Source organism: Montipora capricornis, chromosome 3, assembly GCF_036669925.1.
Source record: "Montipora capricornis isolate CH-2021 chromosome 3, ASM3666992v2, whole genome shotgun sequence".
NCBI classification, from domain to species: Eukaryota; Metazoa; Cnidaria; class Anthozoa; order Scleractinia; family Acroporidae; genus Montipora; species Montipora capricornis.
This window is the reverse complement of record NC_090885.1, coordinates 40,083,956-40,101,455: the sequence shown is the minus strand read 5'-3', so window position 1 is coordinate 40,101,455 and position 17,500 is coordinate 40,083,956. Positions and strand designations below refer to the sequence as shown.

The 17,500-nt window shown below is 38.4% G+C and overlaps 1 protein-coding gene across 2 annotated transcripts in view; it reads right to left on the bottom strand.

The window, feature by feature from the left end:
• LOC138043146 (ankyrin repeat domain-containing protein 17-like) overlaps positions 1-17,500 on the bottom strand; it is a 32,974-nt gene that overhangs the window by 11,049 nt on the left and 4,425 nt on the right. The window contains exons 3-19 of one of the 2 annotated variants that reach the window (XM_068889283.1): positions 15,098-15,265; positions 14,412-14,543; positions 12,073-12,474; positions 11,792-11,934; positions 9,084-9,205; positions 8,863-8,930; positions 8,684-8,785; positions 7,948-8,037; positions 6,872-6,981; positions 6,687-6,774; positions 6,058-6,185; positions 5,060-5,759; positions 4,565-4,795; positions 3,330-3,475; positions 1,885-2,241; positions 1,194-1,431; positions 572-768 (exon numbers count right to left, since the gene is read on the bottom strand). In XM_068889283.1, coding sequence (XP_068745384.1) covers positions 572-768; positions 1,194-1,431; positions 1,885-2,241; positions 3,330-3,475; positions 4,565-4,795; positions 5,060-5,759; positions 6,058-6,185; positions 6,687-6,774; positions 6,872-6,981; positions 7,948-8,037; positions 8,684-8,785; positions 8,863-8,930; positions 9,084-9,205; positions 11,792-11,934; positions 12,073-12,474; positions 14,412-14,543; positions 15,098-15,265 — 3,422 coding nt within the window. The remainder of the gene's footprint in view (positions 1-571; positions 769-1,193; positions 1,432-1,884; positions 2,242-3,329; positions 3,476-4,564; positions 4,796-5,059; positions 5,760-6,057; positions 6,186-6,686; positions 6,775-6,871; positions 6,982-7,947; positions 8,038-8,683; positions 8,786-8,862; positions 8,931-9,083; positions 9,206-11,791; positions 11,935-12,072; positions 12,475-14,411; positions 14,544-15,097; positions 15,266-17,500) is intronic. The other variant, XM_068889284.1, reaches the window with a different exon arrangement.

Genomic DNA, 17,500 nt, shown 5'->3' with positions numbered 1-17,500 from the left:
GATTTTACTTGTCAATGAGGCCAGTTCAGGGGTGGATGATTTAAGCAATAGAGGACTTTCGCTGTCTTTACATAGCCACATCTAAACACAAGGGGGAGTTGGGAGTAATTGAGACTATTATGCAAATTGCCAAGATGCCCAGTTATGCAGAACTGTCAAGAATTCTCACAAGTCCCAGAGTCTTTAGATGAGGCTATGTAAACACAAGTATACAGTATTTCTCAAAAATAATTCAACAAATGAAGGATTCATGCTCAAATTACCAATCAAAATGCATCTCACAAAACATAACCAATCAAACTTCATGTGATGTCACAGTTGTGTTTACATACTCTCATCTAAACTCAGCTATTGACCAATGAGAGTGTGCATACTATCCTAATTATTTTATAAAAAACCTTAACATTACTAGGCCCACAACTGTTTCAAGGAATTAGAGGGCAGAAAAATGTCAAATTAAATACAGTTAATTAGGGTGAATGAAATTATGACCGATCCATGGTTAGCATTGAATTTAAGGTAACACAATGTAAATAATTTTACTTTTATTTAATCTTACATAAAAACCTACCTTGTCTGAAATAGTAGATACAAATCTTGTGCATTCAGAGTCAGATGGAAACTGGTGAACATGCTTAACCAACCATTTGACCACTTTGATGTGGCCCTTTCTGAATGCTGCCATCAACACAGACACTTTCCTATTATCCAGACTATCCACATCTGCACCATAACTGAAGAGAAGCTGACACACTTCCAGATGCCCCCCTGATAAAAAAAAAAAAAATTATACATATGTTTTACATTAAACATGGAGGACATCTCAAGCAATTCCACTGGGAGTGATTTCTGCACAGTTTAGTCCACGAAAACAGAAAATTTTTCACCCCATTTCCCTGTTTAGAAAGACATCTCAAGACGTTCACATCATGTACATGTGCAAAGTGATTAATCTTGTATATACATGTACATTGTATGGATGTGCCGTGAACTTTAAGGCAGAGAAAAAAAATGCCCATGCCAAATTTGATACAGTTTTAGATTGGTACCCCTAATTCATCCATGGGTTTCTTGAAGCAATGACATGTTTTAAAGTCACAGTTATATTCACTGAACACCAAGACCTTAACAGCCGTGATGACCAAAAAAAAAACCGCTGTGATTTGAGCGACAATGAGATAAATACAATGTACCATTTGCTGCCAACCAAAGAGGTGAGTTTCCTTTCTTGTTCTTCACATCAACCATAGCCCCACGAGATAATAGCAAATCACAGAACTTGTAGTGGCCCTTGTCAGCAGCAATAGTCAGTGCAGTATCCTTTGATGACGGAACATGTGGCGCATTAACATCAGCACCTTTATCAAGGAGAATTCTTCCAACCTCCACATAACCACCAGAAGCAGCTTCCATCAAGGGAGTTAGACCAGTCTGTAATCAAGATAACCAAAACAACTTTGAAGGCTCACTTAACGATCACAAAATACTAGGAGAATGACTTTAAGTGGATCTACATGTAAATGCCTTGAGAAACCAAGTCAAGGAAAAAGTAAATACTTTAAACCAAAAATATAAATCCAAAATATGATAATTGAAATGTTGCTGAAGTAGGGTGTCCCCAGTTGTGAATAAAACTGCAAGAAACTGTTAAAAGCCCAGGTACCTTGCTATTGTAAATAACTACTGTAAGTGAGGGTAAAAAATTTCAATATAAATGTAAAATTAAGAACAAGAACAAGAACGAGAACAAAAATGACCATAATATTATTATCAAAATTAATAACTATTAGAATTTTCAAACCCAGAATTCCCAATCCCTGCGTTCAGTTTGCATGAGGTAAAAAAGTACTTTATCTCAAAGGAATACTTGGATCAGTACAGTACCTTAGCACGGTGTTCAATGTTCGCCTTCCTTTCAACTAAAAGGTTTACAACCTCATGCCGTCCCTGAAAGCAGGCCAGTGTCAGAGCTGTGTTCTTATTGGTCTCAATCTGAGCATTGATGTCACTGCCCTTGTCTAAGAGAAGTTTTACAGCTGCAGTGTGACCATTCATGGATGCCAGCATCAAGGGAGATATACCAAGTTTGCTTCCAGTGCGGGAGTTAATCTCTGCTCCATGACCCAAAAGAAGATTGATTATTCCAACATAACCGCCAGATGCAGCTAGACTCAGTGGGGTGTAATCGGATACATTACGGTGTTCAAAGTTGGCTCGTTTACTAATCAGCAACTCCACAACCTAAATTTTAAGGAGCAGGGAATAAAGCTTAATTTACTTAAACTTACATGTGAACCCCTTTGGCTACAGACATGAGGTTACGGTCACAATGGTTTGTGCAGTTGACTTCAAAGTTTGATCATCTTTACGTTGGTAGGAAACTCTCAATATATTAAAAGTAATGAAACCAGGGTTGTCAAGATAAGCCAGTGACATGCTCACTTCACTAACTATTCCATTACTGTACAAGCAGCTGTGAATGCTATCCAGTTTTCTGATAAAAGTGTTCAGTTAAGAATGTTTACATTGTAGAACAAGGAAAGTTAGTGTTCATAAAGGCTTGCTCTAGTTTTTGAAAACAATATCACATCTGACTTCTAAACAACACAATATGATAAAAGTTAGGGTTCACTGGTGATTTCACAAGCATTGGCCCTTCATGTCTTGTGTGTTACACCTATCCTGTTACATACATGTATATTATCTATTGTATGTTGCTCTATAGAAAGACTTTTGATTACTGCCTGACAATTTTGGGAATCCTGATTAAATCTATACATTATGAACATTTCATCTGCATGCCACATGACCTATCTCAAGGAATAAAAAATAACGTTTCCTGCAAATACTGGTGACCAACAATGTTAACTTAAGTGATTCAAAGTAGATTCCATGACACCATAAAGATGGTTGTCTTTTTGTTAATTACAAAAATTGTTGTCAGCTCGTACTTTCCGAGAGAGAAAAGTTTCAAGACTTGTAAACCTTCAAAAATTGTTTGAGGATTGTATTCCTACCTTATTCCTACCTTTATGTCTTTCTTTTTACAGATTTACTGTGCATTTCACATAATAATGCAATAAAACGTTTCAATAATTTTCTGAGGTCACTGGACACCACTATCAAGTAAGCAGGGGATGGCCCACCTCCTATTCCCTACTCAAAATGTAAATGAAGCATAATTATGTCCTACTGGTCTCCGGGTAGTGTAATTTCACAGGAAGATGCCTAATTTACAACTACATGTAGAACCTACTAATCAGAAACCCACTGACACAGAGAAACATTTAAGTACAAATGTGTAAAAACGAAACAAAGTAAACACCAACCTCCTGCCTACCACCAGAGCATGCCAATGAGAGCGCAGTATCCTTAGTGCGATCTGATTGAGCCTCAATATCTGCCCCATGTTCAAGCAAAATGTCCACTGTGGAAGCATGACCTGCTGTGGCCGCAAGAATCAAAGGGGTGCAGCCTACAAACAGAACACAGCGAGCAAATAACAAAACTCCGAAAAAGCCCTTTCCCTCCTCAAATGGACACTTATAAATTTTACCCTGTCTAACACCAGTCGATTTCACTTGACAATGGGGAACCCCTTCAGGTGCAAAAGGGCTAAAGACAAGAGCACTTACATGTAGTTGGCTGGGCTTTAAATTTTTTGCACCTGTTGGTGCTCTTGCCCATTTTCCACCATGTTGAAAACCAATCCTACTGATGCTCAATTTTTTTGCTAATGCTGTTCACTATTCTTTTTTGGAGAGTAGGGCTGGCGCAGTGGTGAGAGCACTCGCCTCCCACCAATGTGGCCCGGGTTCGATTTCCAAATCAGGCGTCATATGTGGGTTGAGTTTGTTGGTTCTCTACTCTGCTCCGAGGGGTTTTTCTCTGGGTACTCCGGTTTTCTCCTCTCCTCAAAAACCAATATGATTTGATATGTATTAGCTTGGTTTGATTTCATTTATGCACAACCCCACAAGCCATCCAGCTTTAAAAATTATTGCGTGAAAATGAAGTACTATTATTATTACTATTATTTCCTGCAATTTTCATTATTCTGCAGAAGCTCACCTTCAAGCGCTAAGCACCAAACTGCGTTCTGGCTTCCATCAATCAAATTTCCGAACATAACTGTAGCCAGGAAGATCGACTCCACTTCTGGAAAGTGGAGTTTTTACTTAGTTTGAACACAGCTTGAATACCATTATATGGTATCTATTTAGAGGTTCTTCAGTAAAAAGAATCGAACAATTTCCCTCGCTTTCCATCAGAGTAGAGTTTGAATGTGCGAACGTACCATGGGAACCATAGATGCTGATTGGTAAGTTATATCATGCATCAACTGATTTCATTTGATTGATGGAAGCCAAAGAGAAGATTGGCGCTTGGCACTTGAAGATGAGAATCTGCAGAATTATGAAAATCACAGTATGTCTCTATGAATGGAAGTAGTTCAATATGGGTGCATGGAATGGGTGGAGCATGGACTGTATTACGGCTATACTTTAAATAGGCCAAGCCTGTTGCATGTTTTATGTATATCATAAAACCAAATTTGTGATACCTTTCTTGTCTCTGTGCTCAATATCTGAGCCCTTGACTAATAAAAGAGTAACTAGTTCATCATGACCTCCGGCAGCAGCCAGGGTGAGCGCAGTGTCAGAGTTGCTGTCCGTTTGTTGATCCACATCAATCATGGGTGGGAATTGAGGAGATGCAGGTGAGGGAGTGGGAGTCAGTGGCAATGATGATGTACTGAGGTCTGGAGGAGTGGGGGGACTACTGTTGCTTGAATCTAAAAAGGGAAAAGTTGATAATTAACCCCAAAAAATTATAATCCACATACAGAACTTTGCATGCAGAATAAAAAAGAAGGCCACTACACAAAGATATGTATGTATGAGGAATTGAAAAGAGTGGAAACAAACCAGGCTCACTTAACTTCAAATCAATAGCACAAACAATACTAAAAAAAACTTATAGACGGAACTGACTAAAAGAAATCCAGCGACGCTGAAAGTAAGACCATTCAAACATGTCAAAGTCACTTGTTGCATACCATCAGACAACATGTCTCCAATAGTCTCATGAAGTGTTTGTGCAGGTTCTGCAACCATCAATCCTTCAATGCCCTGTGGGTCTCCTAACACCTCACTGGTACCAACAGACATGGAGAAGGGTGAGGGTGGAACCACTTGAGCTGCTTCCTCGTTAACACTCTGAAGCAGCTCAGGTGGAATATTCTCCAAAGAGAGGTTAGCATTCTTCAGCGCCTTGGCCAACTTGCCTTGGATAAGCTGCAGCTTTTCACAAATCACAACCTTGTTGTCAGTTTGAACTGCTGTTGATGTCGTGTTGGATGCCATATCTGACATGGACTGGCTAACAGATGGCATGGTGGAGGAAGTGGAACAAGACGTGATTGGCATTTCTGGCATAAGAAAGTTGGAAGGCCCATTCAGTAGAAGAGGAGATTGAGGTGATAAAGGTGTAGTTGACAGCTGATTTAGCATGATTTGCTGGGCATCAAGCATTGCATCAGTTGACATATCTGTGATATCTGGTTGTTCCATTACTGGAGGATGAGTAGCATGCACAGGGGGAACACGGGGAGGTGGAACCGTTGGAGTCGGAAGGGAAGTTGGCATGGTATGGAGTGGAAGCTCAGGAGGGTTGGAAACAATGGGATTCTCGAGAAGAAAGCAGATTACAGCAGCATGGCCTCCTCTAGCAGCTTCTATTAAAATGTTGGAATTATCCTGTAAAAAAAACACAAAACAAACAAAATAACTGACATGACCTAAATAAATGCAATCTTGCAAATAAAAATTTGGTAAATTAAATACTTAAGGGAATACAACAGCAATGATCATTACTGCAAACAAAACACTTAATCCAATGAATGATACTGTATATCGCCACATTAAAATACTCCCAATAAAATGTTCCTGTGCTGTTTCTTCCCTCACCATAACTGTGTTTTTGAAAAAGGACATCTGAAATGACCTTGGGCCATCAGAGCGAAAACAGGTTTACTCAGTGGAAGCCAAACAGTACCTTTAGTTTATGCAAAGGATCAGCACCATGTGCCAATAGAAGCTCAACAACTGCCAAATGGCCACCAGCGCAAGCAAGAGATAACACAGTGTGATCATTCAAGGTGGTTTGACGATTCACATCAGCTCCTAACATAAGCAAGACAGGTTTTTCATTCAAAACAAGTATACAGGTCAAATGCTAAAGGGAATGCAAACAGGAATGTAAATGACAGTGATGACCCAAATAACATTATTACTTTTAACTGATTGTTGTAAACAAAAGGCAAAGTAGTCAAGTGGTTACAACTTCACAGTTACAACTTCACTTTCTGAATATAAATACCGTATTATGCAGCTGAATATTATATTGTCTGGGCACTCACTGATGACGCCTTTTCAATGTGTTTGTAATCAGCCACCTGGACTGCCAAAGCAGGTTTCAGCAAATGCAACAATTCAATCTGCTACATGTACATTTGTACAGGATGTGTTTGCAAATTTAATTTACCGAAGACCCAGCAGGAAGAAGCAGATACGCAAATGTTTATTCATTTAGGTTTTTATGGGTTTACTGATTTCTTTATCTAAAAAACAACAACTTAATGAACAAGTACAGCAATGTTACTTGACTAAACTGCTCCACCCTACCTCTACTGATAAGGAACTGCACAGTACAAAGATGGCCAGCCCGCGCTGCTTTCATGAGAGGTGTGCGACCAGCTTCAGACTCGTGCTCCTAAAATGGCAAATGAATTTTTCAAAGTCCTCAAAATTCAGAACCTTAAAAACAAAGACAGATCCATGGAATGAAATAATAATTATTATATTCTTACCAGTTCAGCCCCAACTGAGAGTAGGATATCCGCTACATCCGTGTGACCATTTTCACACGCAAAAGACAGGGGAGTATCACCAGTAGCAGTTGTTGCATTAACATTTGCCCCTGTAAATAACATGGTTTTATTAATTAATAACAAAATTACTATACTTATTACTTGTAATAATGAGCCAAAATAAGTGGAAATAGTAATTAACAGTTAATAGTTTCTACAATAAAAAAACCCACATTTAATCAATAGATTGGCTGTTGTCATGTTAAGTAGTGACCCCTGTCATAATAGGTTGAAAATCAACTTGTAAGGTACCACAGGTACAAACTTGTACACTCGTCAATAATGGCGTACAAGTGCTTGTTACCAAAGGCACCATTATAGCAAATCAATCAAAGGAATATTGACCACAAATAGGAGAGAAGAGAGAAAAAACAAGCATGCAAATGCACATTTATGTAACAGATTGGACATTATTAAGTCATTTTTTTATTTAGTTCATTGGTGTTGAAATTGTAACTGACATCACTGCACTATGTTGGATCTCATCATCATCATGAATCCTTATGGCCCCCATTGGAGCATCGCATAGTCAGGGTTTGAGCCAGGCTGCGCCATTGTGCCAATCCCGAACTGATATTGAAATTGTCCCTTTAAAAAACAGCCAAGGGGACAATTTGGTGTACAAATTTTAGAATCTCAACTCTCCTAAGACACAACGACTGTAACAAACACGTGGATGCTGTTAATTACGAAACTATGGGGGATACACTCAGCACCACCATCACAGCGTCGTTGTTTTAGAGAACAATGGTCAATCGCAAGCCATTGACACCATTTTCTTAACTTTCTTGTTTGTATTAATTTTTTAATTACAAGTAACAGGTAATAAAATGTGTTTTTGTTGTCATGCCTTTTTCTTTGCTTGAACGTAAGAAAACAGAAAAAAAATTGACATCCCCCTAAAATTGAAAATGTCCCCCCCAAATTTACAAATGTAGCAAAAGGGACAAACTGCCCCCAGTGATAAAATCCTAGCTCAAACCCTGCATAGTGTAAATTTAAAAAAAACCTAGTACCTTGCTCTAACAAGAACTTCACCAGATCTATGTGTCCCTCCTGTGCAGCTTCCATCAAAGGTGTTGATGACCCCTGCTCAATAGATGCACCTAACAACACAAAAAGTATGTTGCTTGAGTAAATAACAAAACACACCACGAAACAGCTACAGGGTTGCATAACGGCAGCAAGTATTGAATACATGTATTACAGTGTACCACTATCGGTTATTTGTAATATTTTTGTGAAGTTGAATTCCCCCATGCCTGTCCAACGGTTTCCTATTTCTATTTCTTATGTTTCCTATTTCCTATTGCTAAGCGCTTAGAACAGGACTGGATAAGTGCTATGAAAATGTTATTACTATTACTATTACTATTACTATTATTATTATTATTATTATTATTATTATAATGGAGTGGAATTCAAATAGTAACTGTCTAACTATTTTGTAATGACAACAGTCAGATCCCATATTCAATGTCTTTTGAAAACTTTCCCTGTTCAGAGAATGAATACAAAATTGCTTTTGCGTCATTTGTCTTTCTAAACCTGTCAGTGTGATGTAACCGTGACCACTTTGGAGTATACCACCCACACTACTGAAATAACGTCTTCTCTGCTTGGTGGTAAAGTGAACTTTCTAGATTATGCTGAATTGACTGCTACTTACATGGATGAGTAAGCTTGACTACTAACTTTCATAGCATAAACTAAAGGAACTCATGTCACTAAATTACACCTTAGGGCTACTACCTGCTTGAAGAAGAAAGGCAGCTACATCTTGAAATCCACCACAGCATGCCAAGCTCAGGGCAGTCTCTTGGGTTTCTTCAGTTTGTGCATGGATATCAGCCCCTATGAACGAGCAAAAGCCAAGTTGCAACTCCTCCTAAGCAATATGATTATCATGAAGATTTTGAATAAAGCCTCACCATGTTCAAGGAGCAGGGCAACCATATCCAGATGTCCTTCCCTTGAGGCTTCCATTAAAGGTGTATACCTGAATGGTAAGTATCAAGGTGAGTAACATGGACTGCTAAAGGAACAAAGAAAATAGACTAGCATGAATAATAAGAAGTTAACACTTCTGTCAGTACTAAAACTGAATTTACTTTGTCAGAAAGTTACACCCAGAAAGTGTCCTAATACTTACCCTTCATCATTGACCTCCTCAAGAAAAGCTCCCCTTTTAATCAGCAGATCAGCCAGCTCTACATGACCACCACAGGCCGCCAATGTCAATGGAGACTCAAAACTATCAGCTGGCATGTTGACCTAAAAGAAAAAAAACAAAAAAAAATTGGATCACATATTCAAATCAACCTGAAGAGGACCACTGCTGCATGGGCTTTTCCTGAACCCAAGATTCTGTTTTGGATGTTTGCTTCTTTCAAAGGGAGAGGCTTGGAACAATTCATATTTGGCAACTTGACAGAACTAGCACTTATTATAATTATTATTAAAATAATATTATTTTATTTTAATTATTATTAAAATAATATACATGTATATATAGCGCAAGTAGGGGGTTCCAGTTAGCTGCAGAGTGCTCGATACGTGAAATAGAGCGAATATAACGTTTAGAAGAAAGACAACTTCACAGCGTAGCGACTTCAAGTTTCATGTTTGGACAATCATCAGGCTACAGATCATACATTTGCATTCTAACTCATTTAAAGACCATTCTAATACTCTAGGGGAGCGTGCTATTTTAAGTTCGACAAAAGGTATTTGTTCTTGTGTGCATTTAGAAATTAACTCGTTTCTTTTGTTCAGTAGGTGGCGCGTATCTGCTTTTATTATGTACAACTTTTCTGTAAGGCACAGGTCGCATCTCTTTGATCCACATTTGTATGGTGAGGCGAAAGACTCTATTGCCCAGCGTAGCGTGTAATTGATGTTATTGTCCTTTAGACTCCAGATATGCCTCGATAACTCCATCTCACTGCAGTACTTACAGAAAAGTTGTACATAATAAAAGCAGATACGCGCCACCTACTGAACAAAAGAAACGAGTTAATTTCTAAATGCAGACACAAGAACAAATACCTTTTGTCGAACTTAAAATAGCACGCTCCCCTAGAGTATTAGAATGGTCTTTAAATGAGTTAGAATGCAAATGTAAGATCTGTAGCCTGATGATTGTCCAAACATGAAATTTGAAGTCGCTACGCTGTGAAGTTGTCTTTCTTCTAAACGTTGTATATATATATATATATATATATATATATATATACATGTACAGTATATATATATAAAGGATATTTTTATCATTTTGTGATTCATCATCCAACATCAGCAGCTTTAACATACAGTGGGGTGTCTAAATCAATTGTGTTTTCTTTGTTTCTACAATTATTTTCTTTGTCTTTGGTTGTTTAGCATAATCAGAAACAATAGAACACAAAAAACTGGTCTTAATACATTGTACACATACTCCTAGAACAAGAGTAGATCTCAAATCACAACACACAATGATAAAATTTACTGATTTAATCAGTTACTGGGTAATAGAAATTTTGATATTTCTTACATGTAGCTATTCACACGACACCAAAAACAGATACAATGTATACATAACATACCAAAGACAGTCATTACAAAGAAGTAATTCTATATTGCCTTTATTACTAAGGATATTTTGGGCTACACACACCATGATTACATTACACCACTTTTGGAAACAAGGTTACTTGCAGGTTGTGGTTTAGCTACTCTTATCTTATAGAAGAGAATGTTGTGAAAAAGGGGGCCCTGGTGCAGCATAATGATTTCATTAAGGTCGGATGAAATACAACTTGGTTTGATAACGATGTGCTTGCCTTTTGCAACTTACCGTATTTACCCGTGTATAAGTTGACCTTCTATGGCCTCAAAAGAAGCTCCAAAAACCGCCCTCGACTTATACACGGATCAAAGATTTTGAGCCAAGTTCCAGCTAAGTAATTTATTCAAAATTAACATAATAATGTTAACGTTGTCTTGGGCATAACCAACGCAGTGGACAAAAGCCGACGTAAAAGACTTCAAAATGAATGACAAAAGACTTCAAAACGAATGTAAGCAATTCCAGTTGAAATGAAAAAGGATTTGTCCGACTCTAAATGTTGAAGATACTCACAAGCACAAATATGAAATAGACCCGGGAAATTTTCATTTTCCAAAGGCGGAAAGCTCTAACAGTCATTTATGTTTCTTGGAAGAATAAAACACAATCGTTCAACTGCTTAGTAACCTGGCGCAATACCTCGTGTTTGTGTGCAAGCATCGTCACTCGTGTTGCGTGAAAATGCTGGTTGGTAATGAATGTTTTTTATTCTTTATACAAACCTGGCAGATTTAAATGGTTTTGCAAACTTCGTATTGTTTGGTTTATGAGTTTTGTTTTGTTTGTCATTGGAGAAATTATAACTCAAGGACCAATTAAACCTTGCACATTTTCGCATCGTTTGCAAGTTATTTTCAAAGAGTGACTCCTCCTTCTGTGATCTTGCATTGTACTTATCCTTTAAAGCCCTTTATCCTTGAACAACGAAACAGGTGAGTTTGAGGTTTACATGTTCGATTTCTGAGAACTTTTTCGAAACTCAAGGACAAAATGCCCGCATAGACAACAGCTGTTGAACAACAAAAGTATTAAGAGCTTGAGGCCCTGATTTTTTTGTGCATCCACATTTCCAGAAAGCGAAGAATACAAGATTAGTGTCCCACGAACATTTAACAAAGAAATTAAGAAATTGCGTTTTTTGCCATCAAAAATGGGGGGTCGACTTATACATGGGATCGACTTATACACGGGTAAATACGGTATTGCCATGGGGCAACACTATAGGTATTACAAAGTATTACATTAACCTGTACCTGAGCACCATGATCTAAAAGCAGTCTAGCAACTTCAACATGTCCATCCATGGATGCTTCCATCAGTGCTGTGTGCATTTCATCTGTTTTGTGCTCTTGATCAGCTCCAGCATCAAGCAAAAACTTGACCATCTCAAGATGACCTTTTTATTAAAATAACAGACGTACATGTAATTACCACTAAGAATCCATATGATACCTAAATGCTACAAATGTAGCTTTGAATGCATACTGGTAACTCATGTCAAGATGAAAGAAATGATTGAGTTCAACTTCAATACCTTTGTAGCACGCCAAGGTCAATGCACTTTCTTTGAACTCGTTTGAATGTGAATTGATGCAAGCTCCCCTTTCCAGCAACATCTTGGCAACGTTCACATGTCCCCCACTAGCAGCTTCCATTAAAGGGGTGTGTCCATTCTCATTGTGTGCCTCAATATCTGCCCCGTGGTTCAATAACACCGCAACAACATCCTCATATCCACCACAGCAGGCATAGATCAGTGCAGTGTTACCAGCCTGTGATTGTGAATTGACATCAGCAGTGTGGTCAAGTAACAGCTTAACTATGTCAATGTAGCCACCACTGGAAGCCTCCATCAGAGGAGTGCAGTCTCCTTTACTTCCACGGTCATCAACACTGGCATTCATGGCTAGGAGCACTTGGGCAAGTTCATAATACCCTGGGAAAAAAGAGATTTGAAAAGATTGTTACTTTTGGTCTATCTGTTCAATTCTGTGACCTCGCAAGGGAAATTGTACACCAAGGGTGCATTTGATTGACCCTACTACAGAATAAGCATATATGGAGTGATGATTTCAAATGGCATGTTTTAAAATAGTCCTTTATCAGGTGTTTGAAAAATTTATTGTGAATCTCCATAAAAAGAGATGATTTCTAACTTCAATTCCATGTATTCCTGTTCCAGAATACGGTCAATCGAACACACCCTAAGGTCTAACGGCCGTAAGCGTTGGTCACCCATTCAGAAGTCTGTTTGAAATAATATTGTTAGCAGCCGTACTAAAACTATTATACTAACACATCAGAGCGTGACAAAAAGAAAGACCCTATAAAGGTATCTCAGAATGGCAATTAAGCAGGCATCACTTGTAACTCGCAATGCACTAGTTTAATACCACGACCTTGTTCCTTTTCAAGTAAGATAAAAAGTAAAACTTGGTTTCCACTAAATGTATGATCATCATGACAGAATGTCAGTCTTCAAATAATCCTGACAAAACCCAAGCTTAATTATCATGTCACTTGAATGAAAACAATACGACTTACATGTACTACTGTCTACCACAACCTCAGTACATCAAAATTTAATACCTACTATGGATACATACAACTTTGAAATAATGCATGTTAAACTAAAGCCAAGACTAGTGTACTGTACATGGTTTACCCCAACAAGTACTTGAGAGTTACCCGCTTATACCGTAAAAAAAACGTGTGTATAAGCCGCATCTTTTTTCTGAAATATTGGTCTCAAAATCGTGGGTGTCGCTTATATATAAAACCATTGCTTTCACAAGAAGTAAACTGGCTGGTATGGGGTCACAAATAAAACTTAAAGCCTTCAGTAAATAAAGATTAAACATACTCTTCGACCAATCACTTCAACACTCTCCACTGCGCGTGAGAAAATAGATCCCTACAAGCTCTCTTCCCATCTTAAGCTTGCTACATGTATCTTTCACCCCCCCCCCCACCCCCCCAAAGATTACATTAAGATTACATTAAGATTACATTACGGTCTGGACTGAGCAACTTGCCTCAACCTTCCAGTTTTTGCTCAGCCAAACCTTTGTACGATTAATACAAGGAATACAATGTCATAAAAAATGCTTAGAGGAGAGCAAGAATGACAATGCTAGCAAGCTCTCAAAAGGCCACAGTTTGAGCTTAATGGTTTGTTCAAAACTCTTCCTGCGTCAAATCACGTAAACATACATGTATATCGCAACAAAATATCTATCTTGCAAACTGTCTGATAACCTCACACTGAACAACTCTTTAGCTTTCTCCTCGATTTTAGGACAGTATCCTCGTCTTTATGAAGACATCTTTCAGTAATTTATTTGCCCTCGTTATTCAGAATAATGCCACAAATTTGTTTACTTTGCAGCCTGTGTAACAGTGTTTGAATAAAATTTCGTATTACTACACAGTAACCCATGTGCAGCATGCCATGATGTCTGAGTTTAAATGTTTAAAATTAACCCTTTCCTGCCCAACAGTGACGTATGATTTTATCCATAAGATTTTATCCGTCAATGGGGGTCCCCTTGGACAGGAAAGGGTTTAAAAGCATTCCACAAAAACCTTGTCCCTCTGGAGCCCAAACAAAGGTTCAAATTGTGAGAGGAGAACATTAGCATACAAGAAAAACAAGCTATGCTATTAGGATGCATTGTTTTATCAGTTGTAAAACTCTTATTGGTGAGAGACTCCTGAATTATTAATGAGTTTGTGAATTTTTGGCCTAGCTCCTCAGAGACTTTGGGCTACTAAGATGAAATTAAAGCTTGCCCAGGGCAAGCTGATTCTTGGGATTTTGTCTCACCCTAATGTGTCACTTTTTTATTATAAGTGAATTGACAAACTTCATACCTGCCGAACAAGCTAGAGAGAGAAGACTTTCGCCCTCATCAGTTGGTTCATGGACACTCCATCCTTCTTCCAGAAGCTTTCTCACAGCACTAACATCTCCCTCAAGACAAGCTTCAGCTAGACTTCGGGCTCCTAGAGAGGATTAAAACACATCCAGCTTAAAATTTAAACAACAAAGACGGCCAAAATCTTGTCCTTGCTCAAACCACTTTACTAAAACTTGACATCATTTACATTCTACAAGGTCATATTCTTGGTGCAGGCTATACCCAGATGCTTAAAATCTGTAAAACACAAGCAAATGATTGATGATATCTCCAGTTTTAATTTTGCCTCTTGAAACTTATTCAAAGATTTTTTTTAATTTTCAGCAAAATCAAAACTACAAAACTGTCTCGAGAGATAATTATTTAGATTCTTAAACAAACTAAACTCTAAGTTTACACCAATGGAGGACAAGCTTACAGGCTTGAGCTGGGAGCAAATCAACCACCTCATTAACCACAAGCCATGTTCCAACCTCGACGTCCTCTGTCTCTATGTTCCAAACTCTACGTACAGTGTATCTTCAAACCTACGGTGTATTGGCAGCTGACCACAAAATACCTTGACAGCATTCCTCAAAATTATACAAGTCAGCAATATTTTTATAGCTGAAATTTACAGGAAAAATTGGACAAACACACCTGAATCAGCAGTCGTTTGACCAGCTGATGAAGGCATGCCATTATTTTGAGATCTCATCCTTGTCAGTGCAGCTGCGGCCTCATCCAAAGCACAGCTAACAGAGGAGGTCAGTCTTCGCAGAACTTCAGGATCAGTGAATGCCTTGCCATCTGTCAGCTTACCGACACCTACCCAAACAAAATTCAACGGGGAAATATATATTTATATTAAAAGTTTTCAAGAAATTAACAGTTCACTGTAAATGTGTGAGGTTATTGATTCCATCTGAAAGTTACAATATTTAGTTAATCATTTTGTACATTTTTGAATACTTAACTCATTCACCCCATTCAGCCCCAGTAGCTGAGTAATATCATCTCCCATTAGACAGAGAAAACATTACATGTATAGCCTCACTATAAGGAGGAAATGTGTTAAGATTAGGGAGCTTTAGCAACAATGATGGGAACGGCCATGAGAACGTCATCTGAAAATATAAATTCCCGTCATTGCAATCACTTTGAGACTATTCCATGCTTTTTAATATGCCAAAGGCATGGTAGTACCTCAGGAATGAAACTGTTACATGTATATATATAGTCTCACCATAAGAAGGGAATGTGTTAATATTAGGGTAGCCTCCCACGCAGACACTCTTAGGGATTCGTCACACATTCCTCCCTCACAAGCGTCTGCTGAAACGAGCTGGAATTTAAGTACATGTAGACTAATCACAAGGGACTTCCAGATTCTGGAAGAGCACTTTAGACCCTGAGAAAACTGCAACAAGATGGGCTTGATGTGTTGTGCATTAAAAAGTTGCTGACTTACATGTGAACTGGACTGTATAAATTTCATGCTTTGGCTTAGATGTTTGCGGCTCTTCACAAAATAAGTACGGTAGAATTCGTATGTTTGAAACATTTTGCTCCTGTGCGATTCAAACCTATTTGTGGCGTTCGCTTGGGATTGATATCATATTTACATTTCTTTCCATGCTATTTCAGTGGAGTTGTTTCGTTTCAATACCTCCATTTCTTGTAGTCCTTCGGTTATGGATTTAAGATTTGCTTTACTTTTCAAATTGAAGAGACATTGAGTACGAACGATCGGTTCACAACACATAAACATTAAATCAGTTTTTAGTGACGATCATCGCCAAAAGAAAACTAAAAATTTCAAGCTTAAATGTAGTGGATTTTTTTAGAGCTTTAGTTTCACTACTGTCCTAACTGCGGTCATTGCGCTTGAAGGTAATAGTTCTGGTGAATTTCAAATACACTCGCAGTTATAAATAATTCTTTGCATTCGCATTTACATACATTGTACAGTATTTCCATGGCGCTTTCAATTTTACTATTTTATTTTATTTTATTAACTTTGCCAGTCAAGCTGGCAAAAGTAAAGCAAATCTTAAATCAGTCAAGCTGGCAGAGTGCCACAACAGCTTGTGTCAATTACTGTAGCCCCTTTTTTTACCCTCCCAACCATGATACACAACGGAAGACAGACCACAACACCGGGAACTACGTGCCCACTAGCGACAAATGTGTGGGTTCTTTTACGTCCCACAGGATTATTAACATTGAAGGGTTGTGAGACAGGACCTCCGGCTTATGGTCCTTATCCGAGAACACTTGAAAGTCTAACCATTTGCAGATGTAGTTACAAAGGCATCACTTTCTCCTAAGTTATTTAAAGACCCTGAGTGTTGGTCTGGCTGGAATTGAACTCGTGACCTCCCGCGTGACAGTCCGGTGCTCAACCAACTGAGCCACAGGTGCGCGGTTACTAGTAGATGAAACGACCCTATATCCATGCTACAGTACTGTGCAAAAGTAAGTTGACAGTCTCTTTCGAGTCTCGATTCTCGACTTTATTCTCGAGGCATTTCAAGTTTACTCCATAGGCAGTTCGTAGACCTTACTAAAAACATGTCATCAGCAACACTGCAGTAGCAGACCTTTCTGGAAACAAATGTTCTCTGTATACATGTATGTTAATTTCAGATTTACAAAAACTGCTTCTTTGAACGTAAAACTATTCCGTAATGACTCGCTCAAGACCCTGAGTTTCATTGCCCGGCCTTGTTTGTTTATTCCCTTACAAGAAAAATCAACAGTCACTGGGATCAAAAAGGAAGGAGAAGAGAAAAAGACAACATGTTGCCCATGTACGAACTCCCAACTCGAGGTATCAAAAGTTGGATTGAACACCTCTTGCTACATGCACTTTGTCCTTCGAGGATGCTGTTCTCGGTTCGCTCGCAACGCTTGTTGTTTTCAAAGAATGAGACCTGATACCGGTGAACAAGTCTACCACTGAGATTCGACCATCAATATAATTTTCCTTCAGATCAGATCATTGAGATGTAAAAATACATGAATTGTTGCATTACATGTACTTGGTTGGGTGTGTGGTAT